The 8,007-nt window shown below is 58.1% G+C and overlaps 2 protein-coding genes across 2 annotated transcripts; both read left to right on the top strand.

Annotated features, from left to right (window-relative positions):
• Window positions 1-205: 205 nt before the first annotated feature.
• MNEG_1915 (Vacuolar protein sorting-associated protein 45) lies at window positions 206-4,830 on the top strand (the record flags this gene model as incomplete). The annotated part of the gene is made up of 15 exons (XM_014049615.1): window positions 206-472; window positions 805-892; window positions 1,178-1,260; window positions 1,433-1,545; window positions 1,707-1,735; window positions 1,962-2,119; window positions 2,303-2,379; window positions 2,563-2,692; window positions 2,883-3,026; window positions 3,215-3,298; window positions 3,497-3,576; window positions 3,701-3,805; window positions 4,013-4,082; window positions 4,194-4,301; window positions 4,549-4,830. 15 exons carry the CDS (start codon window positions 206-208, stop codon window positions 4,828-4,830), a joined length of 1,818 nt encoding a protein of 605 aa, XP_013905069.1.
• Window positions 4,831-5,518: 688 nt separating this feature from the next.
• On the top strand, window positions 5,519-7,352 carry MNEG_1914 (hypothetical protein; the record flags this gene model as incomplete). Its single annotated transcript, XM_014049614.1, has 6 exons — window positions 5,519-5,597; window positions 5,845-5,945; window positions 6,116-6,334; window positions 6,533-6,619; window positions 6,811-6,935; window positions 7,100-7,352. The coding sequence occupies 6 exons, from the start codon at window positions 5,519-5,521 to the stop codon at window positions 7,350-7,352; spliced, it is 864 nt and encodes a 287-aa protein (XP_013905068.1).
• Window positions 7,353-8,007: the final 655 nt, after the last annotated feature.

Here is an 8,007-nt window from a genome sequence, read left to right as displayed (position 1 = left end):
AAGCAGCGCGCCTACGCTTGCGCCGACGACGGGCTGCGCAGAAAGCGTGCTTACTCAACCTGCGGTTGATGGTGACTTCGGCTTGTATATCTAGTATAATCAATACCATTTGCAGGTTCATGAACAACAGCTGCAGTTCGCGAGTGGAGTCTGTTGACGAGAGACAGCGCGGACTGGCGAGGCGTAAGGCGGGCTTGGGGCTACCATGGCAAGCTCACAGGCCCGCAACGCCTTGGAAAAAGAGCGATCGGCGGCCCTGGCGCAGATGGACCTCGTTAGGATCCTGCGAGCCTATGTGCAGCAGATGGTGGACGAGGTGCAGGGCTACAAGGCGCTGTTGCTTGACAAAGAAAGCATGCGAGTCGTGAGCACGCTCTACGGGCGTGCTGAACTGGCCGATCACAGCGTGGTCCATGTCGAGCGGCTCGACGCCGCAGCGGGCAGCGAAGGCAAGGAGCACATGGAGCTCAAGGTAGGCCGGGCCTGGCGCAACGCATGCATTTGAGGTGGACGCCTTGATTGATGCGGTTTTGCCAGCAGCGTTGCAGTAGCGTTAGATTCGGGCACAGGCGCCAGGTGTTCAGTGGCCGTGCTGCAGCCGAGAAGTGCAGGTTGAGACTGTGCAGCAACGCGTGCACGATCGCCGCTGTGACAGTTGTTGAATAGTGCTGAAGCGCAAGGTGCTGGACTGATTTGCATCCAACAGTTCTATCCACACAGTCAGGCAGCAGAGTTCTCGACACAAAAACGGCCGCATGGTGCGCTTGGCAGGCTGGTCACTGCCCTTGACCCCGTGCGCCGCAGGCGGTGGTGTTTGTAAGGCCAACACGTGAAAACATCACCATGCTCAAGCGCGAGCTGCGGCAGCCGCGCTTCCAGTCGTATCACCTGTGTGAGTTTTTCGCCAAGTGCAAGTCTGAGGCTGTGGTGTCTGATCGTGGCTCCATACTGCATATGTGGCGCATCGGTTACCCAAACTGGTCCCACCTTGCATGTGTGCGACAGGCGCTGCTCACTGTTGAAACCTGATGGCGGCAGGGTAGGGAATACTTGTGAAATACACTTGTCAAGAAGCCATCATTGACCACGACACGCATCCAAATGCCTTACCTGCACTCACACTGCAGCTGCCAACTCCTGCCACGGTATCTACCTTATCCAACCTGCCATCCTGCAGTCTTCAGCCATCTGGTGCCCCAGATGTATTTGCAGGACCTAGCGGAGGCAGACGCGTCAAAGGAGCTCATTCAGTCTGTGCAGGTGAACAGAGATGGGCGCACCAGCATCAGCAGCAGGGCAAGTGGCGATGTAGGCAGCCTGCATGAGTGGCTGGAACAATGACACACTGCAAAAAATATGCAACGAGTAGAGGATTGGTTGAATGCGTCCACAGCATCTTCTACAACAGCAACCGCTCTTGGCTTTGCCGCAGGAATTCTACGGGGACTTCATGGCCCTTGACAAGCACCACTTTGTGGTGCCAGTGTCGGGCGCAGACCTGCTCATCAACCCGCGCGCCATCGTGCAGAGCGGCACACCCTCAGAGTAAGCAAGCGCTTTTTTCATGTGAAGCTGAGGTTACGTTGCTGTTTGCTTGTAAGCAGGCAAGCAATACCAAAAATGAGCCGACGCTCTGTCTTGACAGTAGCCAACAATCTGCCTCAACGCCCGCCCAACGGCCTTACCTTTCTTGCAATTGCTTGCAGGTATGAGGTCGTGGACAGGCTGGTGCAGGGTATGTCGGGGCTGTTTCTGGCCCTGCGGCGCCGCCCAGTCATCCGCTACCAGCGCAACAGCGAGTACGCGCGGCGCTTGGCGGAGAGTCTTTATAGCCTCACATATAAGCAGCAGGTCTGCAGGGCAGCAAGACGTGGGGATGCGACGCAACGAGCAAGGCTGCAAGCCTTAGTGCAATACGTGCGCATGTCTTGACGCTGTCTACGCCCATCGATGCTCTGCAGCAGCTTGCATCCACAATTGGAAGTGGTCTGACGTTATTGCACTGCTGCTGCAGGTTGCGGTGTTTGACTTTGGATCTCACCGTGCCAGCCCCATCGTGCTGCTTGTGGACCGCCGCGATGATCCTGTCACACCCCTGCTGACACAGTGGACCTACCAGGTGGGGTAATGGGAGGGATGGTGCAGCAACCATGGCGCACGATTGCTGCAGACATCAGCTGAATCAGCATGTGACACATTTGCAGCTGCCCAACCATTATGCTATTTCGTGCTGCGCCACATGCGACCCAGTGACGTCATCGTCATCTACTGGTCCATTTCGGTGCTTCACCCTGTTATACAGGCCATGATCCACGAGCTTCTCGGCATCAAGGACGGCACAGTGGTCCTGGACAGCCCCAAGGTGCCGGACCAGTACCGGTGAGAGCCACAGCACACCGCCACAGCAGAGCGCTGTGCTAGGCGTCTGACAAACGCCTCCATAGCCGCTCATCCCGTGGCTGTGGCCGTGCCTGGGGCGATTTGCCAGATTTTGTTTGAATCGTGAAGTGGGTTTGCACCCAACTTTGCGCCATGGTTGATCCCTGCTTGGCCGCTCCACAGGGAGGTGGTGCTGGACGCTGCCAGCGACGACTTCTACAGCCGCCACCGCTACAGCAATTACGGGGAGGTGGGGCTGGCGGTCAAGGAAGCAGTCGAGAAGTTCAGTGACACTAGCGCGCAGCACAGACAGGTGTGACTGGTGACGGGACCGAGCAAGGGGAGCACGTATATGGTAGGCACGTTGTCGAAGCCCTGCCGCATGCGCAGTGCGGCTCACCGAGGAGGCTCATTTCAGTGATTTTCTTCATAACATTGTGGACAAAATCATTTGCAGCATTTTGAGGCCCATGCTTGCCTTGCTTTGCCCTCCTCCCCTGCAGGTCAATTCGCTAGAAGACATGCGGCGATTCGTCATGGAACACAGCGATTTCAGCCGCGCACAAGGCGTGGTGGGCAAGCACGTCAACATCATGAGCGCACTCAGCGAGCAGATTGGGGCGCGCCACCTCATGGACGTCTCAACGGTGGGCCCATTCCCGTCGCATGCGCTGGGCGTACCAGCCTGGTTGTGTGCGCGCAACCACATGTTTTTCTATGAAGCCCACCTGATATTGGAGGTGCTGTCCTGCATCCAGGTGGTCAGGCTTGCTGTCACGCGCATCCGCTGCTGTTTCTCATCACCCTCACCATGCCGCTTGGCTGCAACTGGCAGATTGAGCAGGAGCTTGCCAACCCCGCCGCCAGCCTTAGCGCCTCCGCCACGTATGATACACTGGCAGACCTGCTGCGGAAGCAGGTGGGCGCGATATTGATAAGTTTTGAAGCTGTCTGTTATGCTGAGTGCGGCACAAACCTACCGTTGCCACCTGCACAGCAGCTGGCGGTGCGCGGTCAGTTCGCTCACTTTACTTGCGGGGTTCAGGGTTTAGGGTTTGGGTTATGCAAGTTCACCCGCTTGAACATCCTGAAATGCTCTCTGCACCCGTTTATGTAGGGACCAGGCGCCCTAGCTGACAAGGACGCGGTGCGATTGGTGATGCTGTATACGTTGCGGTTTGAGAGTGAAGGTGGCAGGTGGGCGAGAGGGTCTGCATGCATGTTTCTTGCCGGGGGTTTGCCACTAAGTCAAGGATCACAATCGCAATGTTGAGCCGCACTTGCACAACGCCATCAAGCGTCGTACCCCACACGCGCACAGGGCAAGGGGGTTGCTGGACCTGCTGGAGGCATCGCGCTTGAGGGACCGCAACCCTGGCCTCGCGGCGGCTGCGGAGGGGTTCGTCAAGTTCGGCGGCATAGACAGGTGTGGCGAGGTGGGATGCATTCGAGTGCTGTTGGTGCATCACCTGCAATCAGCTCACAGCATGCTACCTGCCGGGCTCGTTGAGTGCCTGTTATTCTTCCTTCTCAACACATGCACAGCCCATGCTCTAGCCGCCAGCATGTTCTTTGCCGCTTGGCCCCGCCTTGCATCCCCCCTCCAACCCCCTTGCATCTCTACCGCGCATAGACGTGCCGGTGACCTGTATGGCGGCGGCAACATCCTGCTCAAGGCCCGCAACCTGGTCAAGGGCCTGCAGGTGGGGACATTTGCGCTGCGTGGACAGCGCATGCAGGTTACGGCACGGCTCATGTCTGGTGTGTTGCAACGCACCAGCAAGTCCTCATGCGGCAATGTTGTCACTATGCAGGGCGTGGACAACGTGTACACACAGCACAGCCCTCTGCTTGGAAGCACACTGGCGGCGCTGCGCGACGGCAGTCTGAACACGCAGCTCTACCCCTTCATGGGCAGCACGGTGCGCCTTCAGGGTGGTGTGGGGCCAGGAAAGTTGGCGGCAGTCATTGGCAATCATGACGTATCGCTGTACGGCTGTGTAGGATGAGCTGCCTCAACGACCATACAGCAGCATGCAGCTTGTACAATCAACAAGCCGCATGTACCCGCAACATTTAACATGCTCTGGCATGTGGGTGCCGCAGCAGCAGCAGCACCAGCACTTTCGTCAACCTCGCCTACTCGCCATGCACGCCGCAAACCCGCAGGACGAGCAGATGGCGTGGGCGGCTGCGTACAAGACGCGGCCACCTAGCGAGGCAATCGTGTTTGTAGTAGGGGGATCTACATACGAAGAGGCAAAGGTGGTGGCTGAGTGGAACGCCAAGCAGAGCGGCAGCGGCATCAGTGGGGCCCAGGGACCAGCAGGCCTTGGGGGTACACCTCCCGCCCCCATGCGCGCACTGCTGGGTGGCAGCTCAGTGCTCAACTCGGACACGTTCCTGGCTGCTCTGGGTGCTGGAGGCGGCAGCAGCACAGACCTGCGGTGATGTAAATACTGGCCGTGGATTTGTAACAGCTACGCATCCACGTGACTGGGCATTGCATCACTGCGCACCAAATCACCCATGGCCACGTGGCCGCGGCAGTCGTCGGTTGCTGCCTGCAGCCGCAGGCATGCATTCAGCGTACAGCCGCAGGCATGCATTGAGGCAGTGATTTGAAGGTGAAGCTGGTGAGTTTATTTGAGGTCAGCATGGGCCTGCACTTTGTTGCACGCGAACGCTGGTGGAGGTGTCCCTTGATACCTGCTGCAGGTGCGTGCTGAGTTGACAACTCACCAGGCCTCCCGAGGAGGCCGCCAACGACGAGATTCTGAGTGAATGCCAGCAACATCATTTGATAGGTGTTGATATTTCTCCGAGGGACAACGTCTACAACTGAGTGCAGTCACAAAATGATTGCCTGGATCCTTCAATCCTGGGTGTCTAGGGAGTGGATGGGTCGAGAGTTCGGTCGTCTAGCACAGCTCAACCGCACCGTATTTATCATTGTCTGCACCTTAAAGCGCAATCGCGTCGTCTGCGAGCCAGTGCGGAGAAGGAAGGAGCTCTGAAACAGCTTCTGCCCTGCTGCAGGGGCAGGTGCTCTACGATCGACATATCGCAGTATTACAATAAGCCCCAAGAACTGTTCTACCGCTCGAAAAGCCCCTGCGCGGGGAGACTTGAGGAAAACATGGCTGCCACCCTGTGCGTGCTGGCGTGTGCCCCGCTTGTGCAGCTGCAGCCTGCCTACAAGGAAGATTTTCCGAGAGGTGAGGCATATGCATCCATACGGTGCCCTTCATCACATCGCTGACTCGGTTGACGGGGAGGCACGGCGTTTTTTGCGCTGAGGACGGCATGGCGCATTCTTTGTGTCCCAAGTAACCTATTTATACCATGCGGAGCCCGCATGAAGCCTGGTGGGGGCGCTGTGCGATCCTGCCGGCACTGCAGTACTGCCCCTGACGTGTGTGCTCTGCTCGTGCTGCACGCACATCGCTGCCACTTCTGCGGCAGCACGTCCACGCCTCGACGAGCCTCTGCTGCAGCGTGTGGACATGAGGGAGCTGGTGTGCCTGGCGGCAGTGCTTGACGTGGCTGCGGAGCGGACCGAAAAGGTGCGCTCCTTGGCTGCTGCGGCATCAGCACCCCTAGGCCCCCCGCAGCAGCGTGCAGTTTGAGGGCCAGGCAGCCGTACAGCTGTGCCATGCTCGCATACATTCATCCGGAGCATTTTAGACACCCGCTCTCCCGCCTGTTCGCCCCGCTCTCTGTTTATCTTCCCCAGGTCAAGGGGGCCCACTTTACACAGCAGCAGCGCCTTGCACGCCTGGAGGTGCTGTGCCGCATGCTGGCGCCGCAGCAGAAGCCGGCCGACACATTGGCCGCTCTAGGTGTGTTCGACTTCTATCCGTATCTGGCGGCGCTCATGTGCGGCCACCAATGGGGCCCTGGGGTGCAGCAGGCAGGTGCAGCCTACCTTACATATGTGTCCCTGCTCAACCAGGTACGATGATGCAAAGGCTTTGCAATGTGGAGGGAGTGTTGGCAACCAAGCAGAGGTGCTTAGTGGTGTCATCCAGCATGCTCAACGCGCGCTTCTATGGGCATGCAACAGGCCCAACAACTGCATGCGTGCACCTCGCATTGCGCATGAATGGTTCTCAAAGGGTGACATACCTGGCCCACCTGGTTGCCTTGACAGGTGGTGATGATGGGCACGCAGCTGTACAACGATGCGTTGGTACCGCAGCACCACAAGTACGCTGCCCACCAGATTGCACTGCTTTACGTGAGTTTCGATAGGGGAAACAATCGGGCATACTGACGATTGTCCTATGGAAGTAAATGAGGGAAAGCTGCGGGTCCATCGGGCTTGCAGACGCAAGTTCTTGAGAGTGAGATACTGGCTTGAACAAAGGACCGGTCATGAGGTTGATCTGATCTTGAATGCCCCTTTACCTATTGTGTCATGCCTTGCAGCAATCCCTTAACATGCTGCAAGGAGAGACAAAGCCCATTCGACGGCTGGTAGAGGCACGCTTTGATGAGATCAAGGGCATCACGGAAGGAGGCCGCCCCACGCTGCCGCCGGACACCAGCAGCTGGTGGGGCTGCAGACGGCTTGGTGACCTGAGAGGACGTTACAGGGTATTTGCCTTGCGCCGTCATGGGGATGCTGCCCGTCGGGATAGTGCCTTGGTATAAATGCATTTTACATTCTCATCACAGCTCGCTTTGTGTCGTTTCTGCATGTTGCCAAAACCTGCAGGCTGCAGCAGGTGACATGGGTCTGCCGCGAGGAGGTGGCCGCCTGCCCTGCCTATGCGCACAAGCGGCTGGCGCCACTCATGCGACTGCTGAAAGCAGAAGCGAAGCAGCAGCACCAGCAGGGTTGCAATGGCCAGCTACAGCAGCCGCACCAACAAAAGGCGCTGCCGGCGCTGCCACAGCAGCAGCAGCAGCAGCAGCAGCAGCAGCAGCAGCAGCAGCAGCAGCAGCGGGCAGGACAGCCGTCTCAATGACATTCGTGCTTGGTGCCTAGAGCAACAGCTACAAAAAGATGCAGCATGGCCACTTGAGGTTGGCATCGTTCAACAGGCGGCGCAATATGGTGCCACTGCCGCCTGGGAAGGGGGCACCAGCGTGGCACGTAAAGTGGTGATGTTTGGGCGGTAAAGATCGCGGTATCAGGGCGGTGCTTGTGCTCGTTGTACTTCCTCAAGACGCAGGCCTGCGAATCAGCATCCACGTTTATAGGCCCAGCAGGATACAACACAGGTAGCAGCAGGCAATAATTGTGTGCGTGAACGGCGCAGCGTGAAGCAGCCGCGGCATGGCTGCCAACACTCTTCCTGTACGCGATCCCCGTGGAATGCTCAGTCCCAATCAAGTGGTTTGGGCACTTCAACCAGGCGGTTGATCCTGTATCTTGTCGCGTGCGCCAACATGGCTTTGCCCTATGGAGGCCACTGCTGGCCTGTGCTCAGGCCGAACCTTCATGGATACCTGACCTTTAGATCCATGACCCTCATGGCCGCAGCGCTTTGCCTTCCCCTTTTGCATGATTTAATGCAGCCTATGCCTTTGCGCATGGAGGGACGCAGCCGCCCGGTCCCAGCCCCTGCAGCAGCTGAAACACGCCGCAACCTTTTACCAGATACAATCATTGGTATCGTT

The sequence above is a fragment of the Monoraphidium neglectum genome (assembly GCF_000611645.1).
Source record: "Monoraphidium neglectum strain SAG 48.87 unplaced genomic scaffold scaffold00203, whole genome shotgun sequence".
Taxonomy (NCBI): domain Eukaryota; kingdom Viridiplantae; phylum Chlorophyta; class Chlorophyceae; order Sphaeropleales; family Selenastraceae; genus Monoraphidium; species Monoraphidium neglectum.
The sequence above is the reverse complement of the archived record's forward strand: the minus strand, read 5'-3'. Positions and strand labels throughout refer to the sequence as shown.